The sequence below is a fragment of the Akebia trifoliata genome, chromosome 11 (assembly GCF_017979445.1).
Source record: "Akebia trifoliata isolate Shusen 1 chromosome 11, ASM1797944v1, whole genome shotgun sequence".
Classification (NCBI taxonomy): domain Eukaryota; kingdom Viridiplantae; phylum Streptophyta; class Magnoliopsida; order Ranunculales; family Lardizabalaceae; genus Akebia; species Akebia trifoliata.
In genome coordinates this window covers 36,084,709-36,109,911 of record NC_141385.1, presented here as the reverse complement: position 1 = coordinate 36,109,911, position 25,203 = coordinate 36,084,709, and the positions used below count along the sequence as shown (strand labels likewise).

Below are 25,203 nucleotides of genomic sequence, written 5' to 3'. Positions count from 1 at the left end.
GTGTTCAGGCTGTGATTACATAACAGTCTTTTCTTGTTTTGTTGGGGTCTAGTCTTAACACCCCCCCAGTTTAGGAAGACAGTCTTGACTGAGGATATACCTCAGTTGTTTTTGTTCTTAAAGCTCTTAATAAATAAAACATTGGTCAAAAGCTACCATGTGTTTTTGCTCATCCAATTCAGAATCCAATCTCCTCCTTGACGGGAAGTAGTCCCATGTGTCCGTGCCCGAGCATGTTCTATGTTCTCTTGCCAAGATGTTCGCATATAAGGTTTGTTGCAAGTGAATTATTTGGATTGACATTTTAAATGGATTCTCCGATCATGCCCATAATTCATGGATCCTTGAATAAAAAACTTTCAATTGGGACTGATTCTGTCATATTGGGATCTTTTCTTATTGTCGTATCTTTCAAAAAAATCGAAATTTATAGGAGTGTTTTATAGACATATATAAAAAGAGCGTATCTCATTTAGTTCCTTCATACCTATTAGAATGAGGTATTTCAGTTTTCTATTGACAACTTCAACTATGACCCAAGAACTATTTATTAGCATGAGCAAGATGCGATTTATTTGAATTTCATATTAATAATTGAATAAACAATCCATAAAACTAAATGTTTATGTGAGATTACAGGTAGTCTATAGTTCCTTCTCACGTTGTGTTGATATAGAAAGGTAACCGTGAGTAATGCTTACGATTTCATTATTCACGCAAATCCTTCGATGACTTTTCGGCTGTGTTGCTTGAGGAATATTTTCACGAAAATGGAGAATATACCTATACATATTAAAAGTGACATCCTAAAAGATGTCTTTAAAAGGGTCAATAGAGACCTTAAATTATGAAAAGTTTTTACGATCATATGGCATTAGTATGTACTATAGCTAAAATAACCACCCGAGATGCACAAGAATTATGAGGGTCTTTCTGTAATTTAAAATATTAACTCAAATAAAAATATTTTTATAATTAAAAAAAATTTAATTTAAATATATGATGGTGGGATCGTGATCTATTGGTTTTTCTTTATTATCAAAATGAACATGATTGTTATAAAGTTTAAATGGGTTGGTGGTGGGTAAGGGTGTCAATGGGTACCCATTTAACCAAATTGGAACAGAAAACCCTGATTTTGATTCCCTTTTTATTGGAACAGATTAGAGTTGGTTTGAAATGAAACCAAACCGATAGGTTCTATCCATTGGGTATCCGGAAGCGATTTATTTTGTCATTTCTTTTCATATTATAGATGATTTAAGGTATTTTCTTTTATCAAAATTAATGCATGGTATGCAATTTTCTTCAATAAAATAAGCTATATCTGCTAATTAAGAAAAAACCATTAAATTTTATATTTAATAGAATAAATTATAACTAAGTCAATAATTTTGAGTTTGTATGTTAATTTAAAAAATATATATATATATTTTTATAATGATTTGAAATATTATTTTTCTCATTTGACTCTTGAGAGCCAATACTAGTATTTTTTGACGGTTCGGATTCCATTTATTTTGGAACCGACACCCCCATTGTGGGAGGGGGACTCATTTAGGAGCCTTCTCTAATTATGATAGTAAAGATAACTATTAAATTATTTTATTTAAACAAATCATACCTGGGGCTGCAACCTGCCCAAGTTGGGAGTGTAGACCCAGACTCACCTCATGATAGAGCCCTCTACCCCGACCATTGAGCCCAAACTCAACCTGAGCTTGAGCTACTAAATACTTGAGTTAACCCGAGTTAAATAGTTTTGGATAGGTTAGACCCAGGCTCAACTCAAGTGGCAGAGGCCTCTATCAAACCCTTACATTTCAAGCTCAACCTGAGCTTGAGTAAATACATTCGGGGGGCTAGTCCGAGTTTAGTTTGGACGAGTTGGCGTATTTAAACAAGTCTAATCTTATTTTTATTAAACAAAATAATAATAAAAACAATAGGTACAAGTTGGCGGCACACTCCGCCCGAATAAGGTCTGGTTGTCAGGTTTAACTCATGTTCAACATAGCTCGGCCCAACCAAGTTACAGCCCTAATCATATCTGCCAATATACACAAAATATAAAAATTCCTTTTTCACAATAACAAACTCTTGCAAAAAGATTAGCTATGAAATCAAACTTTTTACCTTAAAAAAAAAAAAATGTTGCTAATTGTAGAAAGACCTTTCTGTGAAGCAATGCTACTACGTGCATTCTCTTAATTTCTCAGTCAGATAAAGATCGTTTAATCTCTTTATTGAATTGTAAAGAAACTCCCCTTGGATCTGGATATAATTCTGCTTTGATCCAATCTAATCAATAATCTTTCCAACTCCCTTTTTAGGCATTTTCTAGATTCAATAATATAATCCTTAAAAAACTTTCATGACCTAAATGTTTTAAAATTACTATTTGGATTGTCAATTCCATCAACTCAAGTATCAGAAAATAAATTAAAATTGCAATGCATTCAGAAATTATGGGCAAACATGCCTCAAATCTTGACTTCAAACACACAACATTTGGCAACCTAATTTCTGTAAAAAATAAAATGTGGAAAACCCTTAATTTCATTAAATAATCTGCCACATAATACAGGTAGTACTAAAATTTTCTTGAGCGCCAAATCCTCTACTACCTCAATGAAAGGGGGTGTAGTTCTACTAGATCCAACTTACCTCTCACTGCTAGGCACAAATTATCGGCAAGACTAGTTATCTTCCCGGTATTCTGGGTTCTTTTTCAAGATGACAAAGCCTTCGAGGATGGGCGTAAGCGGAATGTATCTGCACAAACACAAGTTTAATTAGGGTGGAACAATGGTTAATGGCTGGCAGCAGCACTCATTGAAAAAGGAGTGGGAAAATTCTTAAGGACGCTTACTTCTCTGTAGCTAGTTCGGCTCTATCACCAGCTGCCAAAAGAACTGGGGTTGAGTGTGTTTGGAAGCCAGTGATGGTCTTCGGTCGACCAGCTTGGCCGACCACATCAACAGCTTGCCCCACTCTAACAGGCACTGACAAAGGTTTCAATTGCTCGTCCACCGTCATCAACATTCTAGGCTGTTACATTAAACACAAGAAACAAACTTCAAGGGAGAGACTGACTTGTGAAATTCTAATATAAAAGACAAGACGATCAAGTTTAGAAAGAACCTGCATTGCCAAAACTAGGAAATAGAGGATGTAATGGTACTTATGCAAGATGAGGGATTTCATGTCGAGACAGGCATGCATCATGGTTATGATTCCAGCAAGTGCAGTCCTGGAGAGGAAAAATAATAAAAAGAAACATAAGACTCACGAGTGGGTCATTACAAAAATAGTAGGGATGAAACTCTACAATATATTCATTTATGTGGTCCACATAAAATGTATGGCTCAGCTCTGGTGGGGGCAACCTAAGAAATCTGCTCCACCAAACGTTGATAAACGAACTACTAGACATCTATTATGTCTCTTAATTGTGGGAACTTGCAATAAATCTAAAAAAAGAAATAGTTTTAAGATGTTAAGCGTATAAATTTTCATGTGGGGATCTTAGTGGGAAAGGTCAAATTGTGGGTTCACCACTAGCAATGCCACAACAATGTTCCTTTATGATGTTGGCACTTGACACGGAAAAAAGGCGTGCTTTGTCAGGTTAAAAAGATAAACCTTTTTTTTTTCTTTCTGAGATATAATATATTTTCATAAAATATGAGAACTGCAATATTAAATGTGCAATTGAAAATCCAAATCAACATCAACACAATAATAACATGGCATTTTGGCAGAACACGTTTAGGGAGCACAAATTTTAGGCCCATTAATGTTACGGATACACAACTAAAATTACACTGATTAGTGATTTCTATATAAAATCCTGACTACTCACAGATTATCCGGATGACTCTATCTAGACCAATATTCAGTCATATATAAGACGATCTTAAATGACCAAGCAATTGCATTCTTTTTAGACGGCCAAAAATAAAGTAAGAAGAATCTCAATGGCCTACTTCTATACCTAAACCCCCATCTCCCCCCCATTCCCATTCCCCCCCCCACCCCTCCCCCCTCCCCCCACCCACACGCCACACACACACACAAAAAAAGCATACTTTTATGATGTTTAGGACCACCAAATCAAACTAACTTTTCATCAATGTCTTCTCTTACATGGAGCCTATTAATCCAATTATTCAGATCAGCACGACAATTCAAGATAAGGACCATGTAGTACCATAAATATGGTAGAATCAACTCTCCCTACTTCTTTCCTCAAACGAATTATTGTCGCTCTATACTCTCGTAACTTGGGTAGCCATCCCACTTTAATTACTAAGCAAAAAAAAAAGTTCCCTTCATGCGCCACAAGTTACTAGAGTAGCACCTAGAAGATCAGTTGCACCAGAAGTTAAAGCAACACTAATCTAAATCAGTCTTGCAATTAATCTATAAGAAGAAACACATTTAAAATTTAGTAAATCTGTAAATTTTCACATGGAGATCTCCAATAAAAAGGTCAAATTGTGTGCCTCCTCCCCTCCCCCCCACCCCCGTTTTGTGGGGCACGTCTACCTGTATGACTGTATGTGCAAGTAGACTGTTCTTCAGGTATAACAGGTACCTAGATTCCTTCACACAGTAAATACACTTACGGTGACAGTAGGAATCGCTCGGAATGGTAAGGAGCGAGAGTCAGTAAACCCTTCCCCATATGTACGAGACCTTGAGCAATCCGAACCTGTATGTGCAGCCATGTCAAACAATACCCACACCAAAAGTCAAAAGAAAAAAAAAGGGGGGGGACTATAATAATAGCTTGAGTAGAATACACAGAAGAGGAGGTTGGCTTCTTTGTAATAATAGCTTGAAAGATTGCGAAGCATGCCAGCGATTCGAGCATTGTTGGTGCCGGCACCTATCAAACCCAAGGAGATAATAGCCGCCTGCCAAACCCACACAATTTAGATCATATCATGGTGAAGAAATGAGCTTCATATAAGCCGTAATAAAACATACCATTGCTACTTCTGAATCTGCGTCATGGCTCAATCTGCTTAATGTGTCCATAACATTGACCTGATCAAACACCCATTCACATATCAGCACGCTAGAAAAGCTTCTAAAAAAGAATTGTTAAAAGCTACTTACGATTGGATCACGAAGTTGGACTTGGATTTTATTTTTTTTTCCTGATGATCCATGACATGCATAAACTAAACAAAAAATATGTTCAAAACTTCGTTTCAAGTAAATTCTTCGAAGAAAAATGTACGACCAGTCCCATTCATCTAACAACAACATAATGGGACTTGGGTGAGACCCTTTTTCCCCACTGGAATGAGTTGCGAGATTATTAACAAGCACATTACATCCACAGGACCAACAATCACCTTTGGGTTTGATATGCAGAGGAGTCCAAGAGCCAAAGGAACTGCCCGACGAATATTCTGCTCTCCATATTGTAATAGATGCTCTAATGATCGAATTGCCATCTCACTACCCAATTCTTCCGCCATTGCTACCATAGCAAATCCAAGCACAGCAGGTCCCTGATGGGTCTCACCCTTCTCAAGATGTTGTGCACAATGTCCCAGAAGATCCTGAACCTGTACAAAATAAATACAGTTAGCTAAACAATGTCACTAGTGACAATCTCGAAAGTGCTACCAAGGCTGGCATAGAGTGGGAATACCTTGAGTACATTCCCAGTTCCAGCATAGGCACAAGATAATAAGGTCATATCACAATGTTTTCTGATTTTTTCATTAAATGTCTTGGAAACTTCAGCAGTGGCTTCCACATTTTCCTGTAAGACACAAAATTCCCAATATATTAATTAGATTGATACTGTACTGATTCAAGACCTGCAAAGCTCCCATTCCTCACATTAAAATGTTTTCATCTCCCCACTATAAACAGGATATCCAAATAGCACCACGAATAGAATAAATTTTAGAAGTTCATGGAGACATACACACTTACAGAGTCATTAGAAACTATTAAGATAATGAAGGCATGAGAGTCCGGGATATACAACTTTAGTTACCTGCTTCCCAAGGTAAAGAAGGCCAAGTCCAAGTGTCAGAAGCCGAGTGAGGGGTTCACCAAATTCTGACTCACTACGGTCCATTAACGAAAAAATAATGGACTGAGCAACTTCTTCATTGCATGAACCCACATAGACCAAACCCAGTGAGATAGCAGTAAATGCAATTACATCAAGCGGGGCTTTTGCATCCCCTAGAATTGGAGATAATTCACTACGTATCTGGCAATACAATAGATCAGTCAGCACAAAATGAAAGAATAAATCTCATCCAAATGATTCAACGGCCAGCAGGCTACTATAGTACACTCACCAATCTCTACCTTAATCAGACACCTCTTTGGATAAAAAATCTGACAAACATGTAAATTTATTGCTAACCATCTGATTCAGTTTTTTTTAATAGATAACTAGAAGGTGGCATGTGCAAACGCACATATATTTAAAGGGCTTATTTGTAATTTAAAATATTAATTAAAGGGTGGTTTTGAAGATTAATAGTAAAAAGGATATGTTTCTAATTATGAAAACTAAGCAACACGATTTTAGGGACGTGGAATTGTAGTTTTCTTGGTTTTGACCAAAATAGCTTTGATTGTACTAAATTTAAACATAAAAGTGAGGGCATTTATGGAATCAAAATTTTGGTGTCAAACCACTTCCACACCACCTTCTCTCATTATAATATTAAAGATATTTCACTTCTGGATCAGATGTTTAGGATGATTTCATTTGACATAATTACTGTGTAATCCAATGCACGTGTTGGTCCATCAATTTGACAAACTAAATCAACAGTACTGTGTGAACGGCAAGGACAGACCAGATTCTAATGGTCATAAACCCTATAATAGCCATCTGCTTCTATTGAACATTTTGGGCGGAAAAAAAATCTCAAAAATAACAATTCTCAACGGTCAAAAAATTTCAAAATGCTCCACCTGCTCATTCTGGGTTCCTGCATGTGCAATGCCTAAGCCCATTATTGCTCCTATTCGGACAGTTGGATCTTCTTTATTTATATAATCAGATAGAAGTGCCAATGCCTGTAGGAACAGAGACAAAAAACTGTTAAATACAATCATCCCTAGATTTTTGTTGTGCATATTGATTGGTTAGGAAACTCACAGGATCACAATCATTTTTGACATTGCAACTGACAATGCCAACTCCTAATAATGCACCTGCAGTGACAGGGTTGTCATTGCTGTGCAAGTATTTGTCAATTAGTGCGAGTCCAGAGTCGATATCCCATAACGAAATCATGCCCTACGACAAGGAAAAATAACTATAAATATCACATAGAAGTCGTAGGATCAACATAACTGGCAAATCACGTAGAAAGGAAGAAATATACCAGACTTGCAGCAGCACTGGCCTTCCCATGTTCTTTATTTTTGAAAAGCCAGCTTCCTGCGGGGCCACCACTAGAAGTTTCTGATGGGACAGTCAACAACTTATCCTGTAGAAGAAAAAAAAAAAAAAACCTTTTCCAATCATGTGCATTATGTACTAACCATAATTACAATCCCTTTAAATTTACATATTTTACCTGACCAAAACCTGCATTCACGAAAGCATTAACGAAGGTTGCTGCTAAGTTCTGCCTTGCTGAATCGACACTTGCACCAGCACTTGCTCGGCCATCAATCAAATGCACCTAAGAAAAGAAAATGTAAATAAATCATGCAAAGAATTAAGTTTAAAGCACAGACTGACACAAGCTTCAAAAGTTCATTGACTAGCAAAACAAGTACATGGATCTACCATCCCAAAAAAGACACTCTACAAAACCAATACTATTAAGTGCATCTTGCTCTTGGGATTCATATATACAAAAGAAATGTGTTTCTGGTTATAAAAAAAAATTAATTTTGACATTTTCCAAAAAATTATGGGAGATTTTCACAAATTTTGGTAATTGGAAAGTCAATTAGCCAACTAGACTGGTCCTATTACAAGATGTTATGTTATGTTGTGAGCCTAGCTGAATTCTTTCCACTCGTCTAGGCCTGATGTGTCTCCATTCATATATTTCTCAGGGAATGTTTTCATCCCGATACGTGTCTATCTACAAGCACATTAACCCACACATGCACACCCTCCCACACACCCACACCCGCCAAGACACCCACCCAGCCACCCTAAAATTTCTAAAAATAGCAAAAGCTATTTCACTTTAAGGAAATAGAAGTACTTGACATTATGTCACAGCAAAACCAAACTGCAGATCTTTTCAATTTGGTAGATATCAATACCTTATAGATATCTTCGGGAGATTTGGGTTCCATGACTTCAATGTCTCGAGCAAGATTGAGATAGCCTTCACTCAAATTGGAATTGTTGATTATATCTTGCAATGCCTGCCTTTCATCATCTTCCGCAACCACATCTTCGTTGAGCTCGAAATTAACACCCTGAATTATTAAATAGTAAGAAAAAATCTCTTAGAAGTCTGCAATTTACAAACAAGTTCAAGGTAAAGCATATTAGCAACACCAATAATTTCTCAAATTATATCATATCTACAAAGAAAATTCACAATTAATTCTTCCACCATGAAGCTGGTGTAGTGTTAGTTGATGAGATTATAGACCGAGTCAACACAAAACTAGATCTTTTTTTTGGATGGGTAAGGATAATTTCATTAGGAACAAAACGGAGGTCAAGATGAACAACCGAAAGATACAAAGAAAAACACATGACCTATCAAAAGAGCCCAACAAACCCTCCCCGAAAGAAACTACACCATAATCAAATTGCAAACCCTGTCCCACCAAACAAGGAGATCCTCAAAGAATATTCCCCTGAATTCTTTAAAATGTTTACACCAAAAAAACAGTAAAGCTAAGATTTCCACCACCACTTCCTGAAACTCCCTCTCCTTGTCATCAAACACAAAACTAGAACTATGGACACTGGATACCTAATTTGGGTAAGGTGTTCCCTACTGAACCTATCCAAGGAAAAACACGGTCACCAATTGCACTAAAGAAAATCATATGCACAGATGAACCTAGTCTGGCATGCAAGGATCACTCCGCTAACCAGATTCGTGACAGCAGGTTGCGGCTTTGAAGTTTGAACCATCTCAGCTAGTAGGATGGCAACCGATCCATGAATCTAATGATTGCTAAATTAAAGAGTTGGGGCGAGGGAGAAATGAATTAAACACTAGAAACCAACTAGTATTTTTTCTCACCTAAAATTATTTTGGGTGTAGGGTGGGTAGGTGTAGTCTACCTAGACTAGTTAAGGATCTGGTTCCCAGGTTCATGCGGCTAGTCCACTATGGATTTTAGAACACTGCCCCCAACCTCCCTATTCCTCTTCACAGATCCCAAACACCGGGCCCTCTTCTGCACAGAAACATACTCAATCTCCTCCGTATCTGTTCTAGTAGAGATTTCAAAAAATGCTCCCATATAATCACAAATCCATTACTCCGAATCTTACCCCCTCTCCCCCACCCTGACCACAAACCTAAAAGTGAAGGATGATATTAAGAAGTGGTAAAGCTTTAGGAGCACTAGCACATAATATCTATCTATATATATATGAACTGCAAATCACCACAAATAGTAGGAACTACAGTAAATGTTAGCAGAAGAGAATACTACTGCTATTCATCAAAGAAAGGTTAGTGAAAACAAGCTAAATACTCTCACAAGTAGCAGCAGCTTGCATTGTGCTACACATGCAAGAATAAAATATGCCCTACTTACTAATTCTAGAAGGAAAGTACATCATGCTAGAAACTCTAGTTGTTCAATGAAAACAATATTATATGGTTGTAACCTGTAACAACAACAAATCCCTAAACTGGGCAATCACAAATACAGCAAACCATATTCAAAGAATAATGAACAAGGAACAGAAAGAGAAGGGGGCAAAAAAGAAATCAATTTAAATGAACCAAACTTACATGCCGAGCAAGAATAAAACAGAATTGCTTCTTTAGCAGTGGATCATTACAGGATGTAAAACACTGCTTCACATACTGTAAAAGTAAACATGGAAATGAGGAAGAATCACATATTCACATGTGACAAATAAAAATTGATACCTAAAAACACAAACTGAGAAATAAAATTTCAAATCCATAGTAAAGTGCACCTGCATATTATCCAAAGAGAGCCCAATCCGAAGTGCGCTTGGGAACTCTTCAAACTTGAGATAAATCACATATGCTATACCCAACACTAGAATATCATCCGGTCCAGGAAGGTAGCTGTAATATGTAGGAATTTGTAGTTAACATGATACGTGTGTATGTGTGTGTGTGTGTGTGTGTTGGGAGGAAGGGATGAGTTGAACATCTTACCATTGCATAACATCAAAGTCAAACGCAAGAGTTACAGCTCAATATGTGAATTAACATAACTACTATTAACCTTTGGCATCTTCAGAGATAAAGTTGAAGAACTACCCTTTCATAAATTATTCAAAAACTAATGCCACGAATTCAATTGCCAGATTTTACAGGAGGGTACAATCTACAAAGCTGGAGTTCATCAATTCAAGACACAATACAAGTCAACTTTGGCCAAACATGGTAACCTTGTAAACAATGCATGTAAAGCAAAAGGGGGGGAAAAAAAAAAACAGAAAACCCAAAAAAAAAAGGTTAATTCTGGATTTCTTGCAACATACATTTAGTATTATGTGATAAGAGTAAATTCCAAATTTCCAAGTAACATAACTTTAGTATTATACATCTCCACAGGTCTCTTACACCATAGTACCACCATACACTGCAAATTTACAACCTATATTTAAATTTCACGATCACCTTGGAGAAGAATTTGCACCTAAAGTCCTAAACCCAATTTCTCATTACAAGATTAATGATTTTACAGAATTGAGAAAAAAAAGGTATGTCAGCTCGACCCAAATGTTCTCAGAATGTGTTACATAAAAATCATACCGGTATATTATATATTTGCATACCCATCAATTTATGACTTCCCTATACTAAACAAGTATTTACATATCCTCACCGGTTTCCTATTGACAAAATACACCATTTTATTTGAGTTCAATAATTTGTATTTTATATTTTGCACTCATATTTATCTCTTTCTTTCATTCATTTTTCTTACAGTTCATCTAAAACCTCATTTCCTTTCACAGTTCTTTCAAAGTTCCACATTCATATGACTTGGTTTAGGGTTTAGGGTTTGTATTTTATATTTTGCACGCATACATTATCTCTTTCTTCTTTCATCCCTTTGTCTTACTGTTCATTTAAAACTTCCTTTCCTTTCACAGTTCTTTCCAAGTTCCACGTTCGTATGACTTGGGAAAAAATATGACTTGACCACCCTGGTGGTGGAGCAGTGGTTTAAGGTTTAGGGTTTGTATTTTATATTTTGCACACATACATTATCTCTTTCTTCTTTCATCCCTTTGCCTTACTGTTCATTTAAAACCTCCTTTCCTTTCACAGTTCTTTCAAAGTTCCACGTTCGTAGGACTTGGGAGAAAATAGGGTGGTGGACAGAGGTCTAGTGACTTGGATGTGCTCCCCAAAGTAGTAAGATTTGAGTCTCACCCCCGTGATTATACCTGATACGCCAATTTATGGTAGCTGGGCATATCTGGAAGGATTGGTCCTACTTCCAAGAGTGGTGTGGGACACTACATAATAAAAAAAATTGACTTGGCTATCTTATTCAACAATACCTTTTTTCCCTTGGTTGCCCCAAAGAACATTTTCTAAGTTTTATTTTTTTTGGAAATTTCCTTCAGAGGATCCATGGGACACTACATAATAAAAAAAATTGACTTGGCTATCTTATTCAACAATACCTTTTTTCCCTTGGTTGCCCCAAAGAACATTTTCTAAGTTTTATTTTTTTTGGAAATTTCCTTCAGAGGATCCATGGGGCAAAGTGCCTCACTGAAGACAGTAGCTAAGGAACTAATATTACAGCTTAATATGTTAATTGTTCAATATAACAAATTAGTTTTTTGTCTAATACAAAGCCAGCCGATCCCAAATCTTTGGGATAAGGCTTTGAGGAAGACAGCATCTGATATGGTGAGCCGAGTTGCTTGCTCAAGCTCACCAAGTTGACAATGACAAATGATTTAGTAGAAAAAAATTGCCAAGTATTCTTTTTTTTTACGACAATTGGAGATTTCCTTTGGTGAATCCAAGGGTGAAAGGCATCATTAATATATTATCTACATGGTACTTGTTCAATAGCTTAACTTTTTGGACACTGCTTTTATGAATCATATCATGCTTTTAAGTTACTAGTAACATTCCACATATGAACAAAGTATTATTGAACTATCATGTGCGCATGTACTCTAAGTCATAAGTAGTAAATTTAAATAGCAACTTAATTGTGGTGAGTACTTGTCACTCAAATGAGATTCACGTGCCAAAAAAACTTTCTTGAGCTTCAGTTAGGATGTAATTTCTTATTATTTTTAGAAAAGCATATGTACGACCAGTTACCACAATCAACAGAAAAAACAAAAGCAACAGAATGAGAGAAGGAAAATAATTTCATCGACAACATTCCCCACACTGAATTTCACAAATCTTTCTATACCTGGCAGAATTAACAAGGTATAGGCACGTTCTTCTATAGTTGGTGGCATCAACATGCTCGACTAGCATATCAAGATCTTCAACCTGGTGCCAGTTAAAAAGTTGTCACATTCTTTTCCAAATCAATCGGCAAATAAAATTATGTGTGGAACATACCTCCATCAAAAGATCAACAGCTTCGGGCTCCGCATTGTGCTACACCACAAGACAACGCAAATTAAAGATTAACACCAAGCTTCACAGATCACAACATAAACAAATAACGAATGATGACGACTAATTTTCCACATGAACAGGCCAAATAATTTAGGTTATATATCAATCAATGAATCATCAAAGCAGTCTTAGAAATTTAAGTTGTTCATAAACTTAGGTGAATTACAAAATGTACCTTCATATGGAAAGCAACAATTTGTTTCACAAGGTTCATCAGATCATCTGTTGGGGCCCCCTCAATTTGCTGTAAAAAGAAGTCAAAGGAAACGAGTAAACAATTACTAAGCACTGGAAGTTCTTACTAGGTGAAGAAGGCAAAGCCATCCATACTAGAAAATCTCATGAAACTTAGAGATAGATGAATGCATCTCAACCCGACAGATACAAGTTGCCGGACTCAGTAACCAGACCCTCGTATGGTAACACTGGTGTAAATGTGCAATTACAATACAACAATATTACTACATCATAAGCTAATCAGCTCACCTGTCGCTTCGCATACTCCTGGGAGATTTCTCCAGCAAGGTTCCTGTATAATGATTAGTCAGTAGTGATGATATAATTACTAATAATATATCCTCTATGGTATGAAACATCAAGTCACAAAAGAAGATACTACTCAGATAGGAGAGTCTCATTGGCAGAAAGAGTGCCAACAAAACTTTTCAAAATAAAAGACGCCCAGATTTATGAATATTTTACCACAACAACGCACACTTCAGAGATAGTCACAAGTGTATGCATGTATTCCACAAGGAAGAAGCTCATTCTGATGCTAAGGACCGAAGTGTTTAAGCCAGCCAAGTTGGTTCCAACTTGGTTGAGCTAAACTCAGTTTACAAGGTTAGCACCAATACAGATTGCATGTAAGCATCATCATCAATTTTCGTGAATCCAATTTTGCCATTCCACTCCATTTTTCCACCACGTCATCTTTGGCCTCCCTCTTACCCTTCAAGATGAATGGCTCATGCAAACAACTACGTTGAATCTTGGCACATGGAGGTATTTCAGTCCTCAGTTTTGCTACGCCCAAACAGGTAACTAGTGTTATTCAGTCTTCTAATATTAGTATACATCTTTTTTGGTTGGTAATATTGTTGGACACATATCTGACATGAGAGGATATATGTTATACATCCCTCCATATCATCATAAGATGTTGTGTAGTGCACCTTCAAATAATTTCTCACCACTTTCTTGATTAGTAAGCCTTTCTCACCACTTTGAATCATGTTAAGTAAGCAGCAGTTAACTTCATTATCGTAAAGTCACAAGTTAAAAAGTATAACTAAACATACAGAATTAAATAAAATGCACCATGACATGTTAACCATGAACATCTTCTTTTGGGTCAAACGATAATCACCTAACATACTCATGGCCCCACGAACCAATATCTCCCTCTGAACCTAACAACCTGTACTTAAGGCTTTCCTGTAGAAGTCAATGAGTGAAACAAATAAACATCATTTGTCACAAAAGGGAATTAGTTTCTACTTTTACATTATATTTATATGTATACATACATATAGTGAGGATCTATTTGAGCAGCAGCCATAAAGGAACAGAGAGACAGTTGTAGAAAAGTAGAATAATTAAATTTAAAGAAGAAAAAGATGCAAAATGGAAGTCTCCATCAATTGATAGAAGTAAGTTGATCACGGGTTTACTAAAATTAAGGCTTAAATACAAGGGCACAAATTGTGCAGAAACTTTATGTACCCGTTCTCCTTCCACAGACATAGTCAAGGCCAAGACTGAAAGTATGTCAGCAAGGTATTTCTGCAAATAAAAGGAAAAAAGTGGATCAGAAAAAACCAAGGCACGATATATATGTGAGGATGGTCTCTATGGAGAGGAGATCATCCTCACAAAAAATCAGCCCAATTTGAAACTTATAACCCCATCAAAAGTGGTTTACAACTTGATGAAAAAAAAAGAAGGTCCACAATTCTTCAACTTTGTAAACCACTTTTGATGGGGTTAGAAGTTTCAGATCGGGCTGATTTTTTGTCAGGATGATCTCCTCACCATAGAGATCATCTTCACAAAAAATCAGCCCAATCCAAAACTTTTAAGCCACATAGGACAAATTTTGTCTCCCAGCGTTGTCCACCTAAGATTGTCTGCCGAACGCTCCATATATATCTAAATAGGTAGCTAAGGCACTATCTTGACAGGCACATGCTCAAATCAATCATGTTTGTACCTTCATATCCGAAGATCCCATTGTCTCATAGTATGCTTTTAGCGCCCCATAATGGGGACGAAGAAATTTAAGGGGTTTTGGTACAGAAGTCATAGAACTCGTTGAGGTTCGAATCTCCTGCCTACAAAAGAGAAATAATACACATTGCCAAACTGAGTTCCTTTACAGTTAAATTGCTGGCCACGGATTACAGACGATATCTGATATAAATTTGTCAAAGATGGTCAATTGTATGCAGTCATGCAATTATATTAAGCAATTTAATTGGTTCTTCTCGATTATAATATGATACCATAATAAAAGCCACACAAAGAACATACATTAAGTAATAAGATGTTAACATATTATATGTGCAAAAGAACCAAGAAAAACAGCAATAAACAACAGAAAATAGGAAGAAACACAAACAGAAACAATACTAGTATGAGAACAACAAGTGATTTGTTAAGGGAACCTTTCTTCTTCGAACTTAAGCGACTCAAAAACCGTAACATAATAATCTGGAGTTCGTGTGGCTTTTATCATGGTTAGCAATTCGGCCTACGGTAAAACTTTGTTGTGGGATTAATATGAGTTATACTCCGAATATAAATTCAACATTTCGTTTAAAAATTCGGCAAAAAGACAGAGAACGGAAAAAATGGAATACAAGAATGGTTCAGGTATAATTCGAGTTCAACGCTCTAAAGATTTTCAAAAATTCATTTGCTTGTGAGTATAACTAATCAAACTTGTCACAACCACCATCCATATATTTAGGAAACCCCCGAAAAATATTAAGTAGATTGGAGTGAAATGAGTTCTCTACCATTCTTAATGTGATTCAAGAAACCCTTGGTGTGATTCCAAGGTTTTATTTTTCTATCCCTTTCTCTTTTTTTCTTCTAATCTTTATTTTTCTTTCTATTCTTAAATCCATCAAGTATCATCTTTTCTTTATTTTCTTTTAATCCTTGTTCATTCTTGAGTCTTGAATTCTTGAAGTCTTGAATCATAATTTCTTAAAACCCACTTCATTTTACCCTTAATCCTTCCCCATTTTCTTTAACTCATATTTCATTAATTTATTTACCAAATCTTTAACCCTTAATCATTTCCTTATCCTACAAATCTTTAACCATTTTCATTGATATGGTGGTCTTACCTACAATCATTGTTTTCATTTTACCTTTTGGGTATACCAAATCCTAAGCCAAATTCCCTAAACCCCCATATTTTCTTATCTCCCATCATTGTCCTGCATCAGATTTGGTTTTAGAGCATAGCTTCAAGCAACAAAAATTAGCAAATCGCGTTAATGGGCTATGGTCTCAATAGAGATTTTCTCAGAGGAGCTGAAAAATATGTTGTCAAAACTACGTTGAACATGTCACTCTTGGGCATATTTTTGCATTGTTCGTGATCGTATTATAAAGAAAAGCGAAGAGCATGGGCAATTAAGTGACCATGGTATAAGTTCAGACAATAAAACTTGTGCTCCAAGTGAAATTATTTTAGACACTTTAAATCAGAGTGCTCTAACATGGGTAATGAAGAAATTGAGGAAAAAATCTATGAGCCTGATTTAATAAGAAGTAAATGATATTTGGGATAAACTAATGAGTTACATATTCATGGAGCATTTCAAAGTGCCAACTTCAGTTTTTGCCAGGAAATTAGACTTCAACGAATTTTTACTTGGTTCAATGATATATATTGGAGCGTGGAAAATCCATTGGTTGAGAAGCAAATCAGGATCAGATGGCATGTGGATTATAGGAACTTCATTTGCTGGAGAATTACCACAATTTTATTTCGCCAGTGGCAAAATCTTCCCAACTAGGAAAAATTGACGGGGACATCAAATCTTGAAAAATAGATTTTAGTTTTTATTTAGATTTATGTTTTTTGGGCTTATTTTGATGCTTTATTTGCCCATGGTCATAATATAATATTTAGGGGTAATTTAATAACTTTAATTTGTCTTATATTTGAGTTTATTAGGATTTGAAAATTAGAAAAGAGAAAATTATGAAAATTAGGTTTATTTATTTAGTAGTTTAGTTTGATTAGGATTCTTAAATTTATTTTCTTATATAGACTGTATTAAAAAAAAAATTTAACAATAAAGAAGAATGATGAATAAAAAGAAAGCTTGAGCTTAATCTTCCAACAATGGGTGTAGTGTGAGGCCATTTTGGAGTGAGTCCAATATAATATTCTTTTCTTCTAATCTTTATTTATCTTTTCTATTATTTTATTTTTTTATTGATTTTCTTTTAGTTTCTTCTCTTGATTCTTGATTCTCGAAACCCCTTTCTTGATTCTTGATTCTTGAAACCTACAAACCTCTACCCTTAATCCTTTCCCCATTTCCTTTAACCTTTATTTCATTAATCTCTTTTCTAAATCTTTAAACCTTAATCATTTCCTTACCCTACAAATATTTAACCATTTTCATTGGGATTGTGGTCATACCTACGATCATTATTTTCATTTTACCTTTTGGGTTTACCCAATCCTAAACCAAATTCCCTAAACCCCCCATATTTTCTTATCTCCCCTTACCATCCTACATTAGTTTGTCAAACATTTTAGTCCTTGTATTTTAAAATAACATAGAACAAATTTAAACTAAGAATACTTATCAGAAAAAAATTTAAACTTAGAATAACATAAAGTTTTCCTACTAATCACACAATTAACACAAACCTTTACAAGGAAAGCCACATACTCTCTAAATTAACTGAGTAAGATTTCCCACCAAGACATGATGCGGAACGATGAGGAGAGATAAGAAAATATGGGGGTTTTAGGGAAATCTAGTTGGGGATTGTGTTAAGGATTTGGGCTAGGATAGGGTAAACCCAAAAGTAAAATATATTTTTTTTCTCACAATTAATACAGGATATATGAAAATGGTTAAAGAATGGTTAAAGGTTATGAGAAAGGATAAAGGATTATGGATTGAGGTTTGTAGGTTTCAAGAATAAAAAAAAAACAAAAGAATAAAAAAGAAAAATAAAGATTAGAAGAAAAAAGAGAAAGGATAGAATGATAGAGCCGTGGAATCACCCCAAGAACTTCTTGGAATCACACCAGAAATGGTGGAGAACTCACTTCACTCCATGAAAGAAATGCATTCTTATTGATCAAAATCTTCATTGTTTATTAATAAAAAAAAAAAAAACCTTAATACAAACTATATAAAGAACATAAATCAAGAATCCTAATCAAACTAAAATACCAAATAAATAAACTTAATTTCGTAACTTTCTCTCTCCTAATTTTCAAATCCTAATAAACTTAAATATAGAACAAATTAAAGTTACTAAATTGCTCCTAAATATTATACTAAGACCATGGGCTAATAAAATATCAAAATAAGCCCAAAAAACATGAAAATAAAGTCTTAAAACATAAATCTAAATAAGAACTAAAATTTAGTCTTCAAGATTTGACGTCCCCATCAATTCTTCTCGACTGAGAAGATTTCACCACTGGCAAAATAAAATTGTAGTAATTCTCATTATCAATTGTGTTCCGCATTAAGACACCTATCCTAAAATTCTAGGGAGAGGAGAGAAAAGAGAGAGAATGAAAAAATTGACTTGCTAGTCGATAACCTTGGGCCTATATGATAGCCAATGGTTAGCAATTGTCAACAAGTATCATAATACCATAAAAGATTGAGATAGAAAGAAAATCATTAAGGCTCATGTATTTTTAGCCCTCTCTACACAGTTTCTTGATTTGTCTAGTTCTAGAAATGAATAAATCGTGAATTTAGAAAAAGTGTCAAAAAAATCCTGGATTTTCCAAGAATTTGAATTTCACAGGAATTCTGATCAGTTTTTGTATTATTAAGCAAATTCGTGTATAATTCGCAAATTATTCAAAGAATGGCCAACTACACCAATTATAACACCTATAAGTTATAACCATTAAAATAGCAAAGAACTAAACTGTCCCAATACTCATAACTAAGATTCCATTTACTTTAAGTGGACTACCCGTAATATCCCTAATTTCCATAGCCAAAATGCCTAAAATAGCCTTTAAGTGCTCGAATTTAAATCAAATAAGTGAGCATCATAAAAACTATATATTGGGCTCGTGAGGATCCAAGAGTGCACCAATATATTAGGAAAATGCTACAAAAAATCAGATTATATAAAAATAATTCAATTCAAGGTGGGAAGAGCAAAGAGTTCACTTTAAGAGGATTGCTGGTGTAGCTTGTGTTCTTTAAGATGCAAATCTCCTTATGTACATGCTTTCAAATCTTCCAATAATTCTTACTTTAAATTTTCCTTCATTGTATCTGCAGGTTCAAATATCCCATCCAATGTGGCATTCTTCATTTTGTCTGCATCCCATGATAGAATGCTCACATTTGATCACCCTACTAGTCGTAATTTTCCTTCACTGTATCTGCAGGTTCAAATGTCCCATCCAATGGTGGCATTCTTCATTTTGTGTGCATCCCATGATAGAATGCTCACCTTTGATCACCCTACTAGTAGTACATATTCAAAATGGATGTTTTTCAGATGTGCAAGTCTAATGTTGCTACCTAATCTAATATTTATTGTTTCTCAATAAAAGAGCCTATATAATTGTGTCAAGAATCCTAAAACATGGGGAAAGCAAATCTTTCACTTGGCCGATACCAATACCATGTGACAAGGAAATAAATCCAGCAAAAACACTTGACCTTCGGTTATGGCAATCGTGCGACATATACTTAGCTAAAAAAGAAGGATCTAAGCTCATAATCAAACCTATCGTTCATTCAACTTCCAAGCACCAACTCATTTCTGGAGCTGGAGGTCTTATATAACCAAGTACCAATAAATATAAAACATTGACGATACATGTTTATAATTCTCAATCCATCATCATTCTTAAGATTCCTTTATGAAGCAAAAAATGGGTGAACCTCACAATTTTAACTCGAGCATCTCAGATAGTTTTGTCATGACCACTCACTTGGAAGCATAGTCACCAAATTCTCCGACTTATTGAAAAAATCACATTTAAATATTAACTTTGTTTCCTCACAAATTTAATCACGATTTAGGCCCTTCTTGGTATGTTGTAAACCACCCAAAACAATAAAACTATACATTTACCATGTTTTACAATTACCAGCTTTTACAACTTTTTTCAGGTATGGTGCTTGGCAGCATCTTTGGAAAATTCCTGGGGGTGCTTGGTTGACAAGGAAAATGTTAAAAAGTCCTTTTTCTTTTGAAATAAAAAATTACTTAAAACTGAAGCATGCTCTGTCAATATTTACCAGGCCTCAAATACCCATTAAGCTTGGATTCTAAACAACTCATCTTTGGGCCATTTCCTCGACACCCAGTGCACATTTACAACACTAATCTTGAATTCCAATCTTTTCTCCTCAATTTACATTCAGAATAAGAGTAGCACGCCAAAGAAGGCTAACAAGCATACATATGTGGGCGACTCCCATCGATTGCAGCCACCAACCAAGGACAATAAAGCGGATGAATACTGTCATCTAAGAGCCCAAGTAGTGGGTAACCACTTCTGATGTAGTATAGCAACCAATGTTAGTTCCAAAATGATCTATGGCCATTTCTACAACATAGAAAACAAGTATTTGGAGAGAGAGAGAGGTTTTTAGGGGAGGTTGAAGATGATAGGTTTTCCCGGAAAAAAAAAAAGGATTGTTCCTTGAATTGAAGATGATGGTTCACAGATGATGGGGTTTTGTGAATAAAAATCGAAGGGCTTCTGACCTGGTTTGTTGGGTTGTGCGACTTGTAGGGAGCAAAAGAAAGAATTGCAAAGTTTTTCACAACTTTTTTTGGCGCAAAAGCATCCAGCATTTTAGTCTCCTTTTATGTTGATTTACTTAGTTTTACTGGCCCACGTGCTAACAAGATAACCAAACGTACGGAAAATGCAAAATCTCGCAAAGTAACGTTAGTCCATGGAATTACAGCATTTTGCTGTGATACCAAGCAGGGCCTTGATCGCAAATTTTTCAATAAGATGCGACTTTTACGAGCTCCAAGGTTAAATCATGAACCTCACAATTAAATAATGAACTTTGCAAATAAATCGAGTAAAACAAAGATTATCTTGATGCACTGGTAAGAGAATATTACCTTAACGAGACTGATGGTGACCATTTTATCACTAATGCATAAGATAATGAGGATGGCATTGATATTGATGTTTTTGATAGTTGATGAATCCCAACTCAGACTCATAATTGTGACCATTTTCATACTTGGAACAATATGAATTTTAAATATGTTGTGGGCCTATGGTTACTTGTTGTGAATGCATAAATGATATCAATATGCGGTTTGGTGGTTTAATTTTTTGATAGGTAAAGGGTTAGTGGTTAGCAAGGTGAACTTGGGCTCAAGGGTGTTTGAACCTAGGATGGGGGAACAATGCTCCATACATCTTACCAACTTAACTCAGGGGATTTGGTGATTTATTATTGTAGTTTAGTATGGGACTTGATGATATAATATAAGAGCACTACCCGATAGAAACAATTACATAGGCCTAACTCTAGCTAGATTTTTTCCTGCTTTTGCCGATTTTTTCCTTTGTTGACTAATCTCGAACTCTGACTTGGTGACCATGCTTGGAAGAGTGCACCACAAGTTATTCTATTTTATATAATACATAGCATATTAATATAATGGTTCATGATTGATAATTAATCCATGAATAATATCTACAAATGGGATGATAATTGCAAAATAAATAATTTTATAAACAATTGATACATCTTACCGCTATCTAAACTATTTAAAAAATAATTTCTTGTGTTATTCATGTTTAATGCACACAATTTACGTATTTTTTAAACCACAAAATATAATATTGCATAATTTTCAAAAGAAAAAAATCAAAATTTTATGCCTATCGATATTATACATATATTATTAATATTCAAAAAGTGATTTTTATAGAACCTCTTTCGGAGAGTACATATGAAGTTTTGTTAAGCAAATAGGAGAGGACGGGTTTTGATTCCAGGTATGTGGCATCACGGTTCCATATCTCGCCCATGACCAAGATGACTCGATGCGGAAACCAAATGTGAATTATCTCGCACGTTATCACGTTAGAAAACTGAGATGACTTGAACGATAATTTGAAAATCTTAGCCAAGTCAGTAAAACTTGGCCGATTCAATTGGTTTTTTTGTATTTTTTGAGTAAAATAATTATTTTTATAATTTAAACATTTATTACCTAAATTATGATCTTCTAACCATCTTCTAGTCTTCAGTATTTTATAAAAAATTATAACTATTTATATAAATATATATTAATAAATAATAGTAACACAAGTTAAATGGTTTACATTGACTGAGACAAGATGACTCATCTGAGACTATCGGTCTTGTCCATGAACAAGACGAGACATTAAACCGAGATTTGAAACCATGTGTAGCACATTCACTTTTAGTAAAAGGTATGCAAAATCATCAATGTGTTTCAACTTTTGTTTTCATATATAATTTTTATTTTGTTGAATACCTTAACGGAATTTTGAATGGCAAAACCAAAATATAATTGAACTGCACACTGTTCCATGACTTTCTCCATATGCCAAATTGCTAACAAGACCCAAAACATGCCTTCTAACAATAAATTTTTCACACAAATACATACTATTTAAATTCGCTTTGAGAATTTGTTTGGTAGTCTTTATAACTAACTAATTTTGCACGAATAACATTATTAAAATTGAATTTACTTCAACTGATATTAGGGTTTTCTTGTGCTTGTAATTGAGTTTAGGAATTTCCATTGAATCTGATACGAACCTACCCACTACACTACAAGCAGCTACGTGTTACTGATATGAAAATCTCTTTTGGTCGAATAAAATAAAATAAAAAATAAAAACTAATATCAATTGAATGGGTAGGAGAAAAACCCTAGAAATCATCAAAATTTAAGGAAAAAAAACACATCACCTCATGCTTTCAAGAGCGAGCTTCTGAACCCCAGGGTCTGAATCCTGAACTCTCTCTACGTACAGCTCCAATTGCTGCTTCAGAGCTAAATCCTCGTCAGACTGCAATTTCAAAACAATCATCCATCTCAGACAAACGATTCTCAATGCGAATATATACATATATATATAGAGAGAGAGAGGGAAAAAAAAATCGATAAAAGTAAAAATAAAAAAAATTAGGGTTTTTGGCTCACTAGATCTTCCTCTTTCTTTTCATCCTTCTTCTTCTTAGGGTCTTTTGACGGGACTATCAGAGAAGCTTCTTTTTGTGTTTCGCCATTGTTAGGGTTAGGGTTAGGATTTATGGTCATTTCGATCAATCGAACTGAGAAGAAACCCTAGAAAGTTGCAGAGATCTTTACTGAATTCGGAGTTGATAGTTCCGAAACTATACTTCACCACCAAGAAACGTTTCCGATGAAAGTGAAGAAGGGTTTTATTTTAATAACTGGAGTTTGGGATCGGATCGGTATCGTCCGAGTCAATCTCGAATCGGTTGGTCGGTCAGATTCAACTCGGTGTACTCGGTTCACGCTTAAAGCAGTATCTGTTTTATTATCTATTTTATTTTAGATTTTTGAAAGGGAAAAAATAAACAAGGAATTCCCATAACAAAGCACAAAAATTGATTAATTTTCAAAATGGTGGACTATAGAAATGTATTTTTTTATCTATCTAGCAAATATGATCTAAAGAGTGTAATGCACAAAGTAAATGTGGACAATGATCAATTGTGGATAAAATATCACAATCAACTAATCAGGACAACAAAAAACATATGACATTACTCCCACTTCGTCCATAAAAAGCAATAACAACACACAAAGTGCAAATCACTAACCTGTTGATTCGCAACACTATTGTTGAAGTTGCCTGGATCAACTTTTGCCAAACAAAAGCAGACAATTCAATGGGCCACCAGTGTGTATGACTCCTGATACCATTTAGGAACCAAAGTAAATGTCAAAGAAAAAACTAAACAGAAAAAACAAACCAATTTAGCTATAAAAAAAAAACTAAACAAACCCATGTTATTCAAAGTTTTCGGTAGTATTGTAACATGACTCTGGTCAAAGTATTTGTTGGGCAACACAAAAAAAAAGGAGAAAGATTATGAGATTGATAATTTTCAAGAACAATCTTCTCATAGAGAATTTAAGGTGTCAAGATTACATAATTTGAATCCAACAAATCCTCTCAAGATTGTCATTCAAAGTGCCTCTCAAGTCCCCACTCCCTTTCCTTCTCAACAACCTCTCACAACCCCTCAAGTAAGATTCTTAGACAAAAAAAAAATATTTTTTTTACTGATTTTAGAATTTATTGAGATATGGGTAATTTTTTTTTCCAGCAATCAAATTCATCAACACTAAACTCAAGATCTTATACCAATATAATCTCTCTGTTTCTATTTATACTCCACATGGTCATTGCAATTGGGTTAGTTTGTTTTCTTAGGTACAAAATTATAAGAAAGCAACTTTGAGGTCATCATGGGTTCAAGTCCAACTTACCTATAAAAAAAAATATACCTTCTTTTAATATAAGTAGTGTCGGCCTTTAAATGAACTTCGTAGAAAGCAATAGAAATTTATATTATGTGACAAGAAAAATGTTTGTCAAAGTGAAAAGAAATATTCAATTGTTTGTAAGAATCAAGATTTCTTGAGAGAAAACCAAGTTAAAACAACCTATATCGATTCCTTCATGAAGGATAATAATGGATATCAAGATGTCAAGGAAATGGAGAAAGATTATGAGATTGGTAATTTTCAAAAACAATCTTCTCATAGAGAATTTAAGCTGTCAATATTACATAATTTAAACCCAACAAATCCTCTTTGGATTGTCATTCAAGGTGCCTCTCAAGTCCCCACTCTCTCTCCTTCTCAACAACCTCTTAAGTAAGATTCCTAGACACAATTTTTTTTTTGTGTTATGATTTTAGAATTTATTGGGATATGGGTAATTTTTTTTTCAGCAATCAAATTCATCTACATTGAACTCAAGATCTTACACCAATAGAATCTCTCTGTTTCTATTTCTACTCCACATGGTTATTGCAATTGGGTTAGTTTGTTTTCTTGGATACAAAGCAGTTGAAGGGGATTAAAAGGAAGAAAGATTCAAAGACAAGAAAAAAGGGTGTTAGAATATTGGTTGCCACAAATTGAAGCT

The 25,203-nt window shown here is 34.9% G+C and overlaps 1 protein-coding gene across 1 annotated transcript; it reads right to left on the bottom strand.

Annotated features, from left to right (window-relative positions):
* Nucleotides 1-2,428: 2,428 nt before the first annotated feature.
* On the bottom strand, nt 2,429-23,451 carry LOC147391418 (26S proteasome non-ATPase regulatory subunit 2 homolog A-like). Its single transcript, XM_086460219.1, has 25 exons — nt 23,220-23,451; nt 22,985-23,085; nt 15,019-15,139; nt 14,532-14,591; nt 14,176-14,243; nt 13,293-13,335; nt 12,982-13,050; nt 12,747-12,785; nt 12,592-12,674; nt 10,142-10,256; nt 9,951-10,025; nt 8,284-8,442; nt 7,578-7,685; nt 7,383-7,487; nt 7,154-7,294; nt 6,967-7,071; nt 6,026-6,247; nt 5,672-5,785; nt 5,370-5,585; nt 4,996-5,055; nt 4,809-4,922; nt 4,632-4,717; nt 3,145-3,253; nt 2,873-3,051; nt 2,429-2,775 (listed from the first exon to the last, which is right to left on the bottom strand). The coding sequence occupies exons 1-25, from the start codon at nt 23,334-23,336 to the stop codon at nt 2,700-2,702; spliced, it is 2,685 nt and encodes an 894-aa protein (XP_086316345.1). The 5' UTR covers nt 23,337-23,451; the 3' UTR covers nt 2,429-2,699.
* Nucleotides 23,452-25,203: the final 1,752 nt, after the last annotated feature.